Raw genomic sequence first — 379 nt, forward strand, 5'->3', positions numbered from 1 at the left:
CACCGCTCTTTTTAGGCGGTCCAGGAAAGCTGTGAAAGTGTGTCCCCCAAAAGCCTTGGCGGCAGAGGACTGGGAATAGTTCTTAAGCACGTTCGTGGATAAAGCGGGGTTGCCCACGAGTACTGGCAGTGATGTGTGAGTAAAGCGCGTTGCCTTGTGTAAGTGTGAAACTGCTCGGATCCTGCTTGCAGATGCTGCCGGACCGGGGCTGATAGTGTTGCCGGGCCGAGGGCTGTTCCAGGCAGCGTGTGCAGGGTGATGGAAGACTTCAGGAATATTGCCGACGAGACGTTCCCGAGCTTGTTGGGCCATTCCTTCAACAGCAGCGCGAGTGTCGTCTTTGAGAATGTCACCGTCTCCTCCAACCCGGGGTTACCTG

The 379-nt window shown here is 56.5% G+C and overlaps 1 protein-coding gene across 2 annotated transcripts in view; it reads left to right on the top strand.

Moving 5' to 3' along the window:
* Nucleotides 1–66: 66 nt before the first annotated feature.
* The window catches only part of CEP192 (centrosomal protein 192), a 57,073-nt gene continuing 56,760 nt past the window's right edge, over nucleotides 67–379 (top strand). For both annotated transcript variants that reach the window (XM_017729473.1, XM_017729474.1), the window contains exon 1: nucleotides 67–379. In XM_017729473.1, coding sequence (XP_017584962.1) covers nucleotides 259–379 — 121 coding nt within the window. In that variant the 5' untranslated portion in view covers nucleotides 67–258.

Source organism: Corvus brachyrhynchos, unplaced genomic scaffold (genome assembly GCF_000691975.1).
Source record: "Corvus brachyrhynchos isolate BGI_N302 unplaced genomic scaffold, ASM69197v1 scaffold331, whole genome shotgun sequence".
Taxonomy (NCBI): Eukaryota; Metazoa; Chordata; class Aves; order Passeriformes; family Corvidae; genus Corvus; species Corvus brachyrhynchos.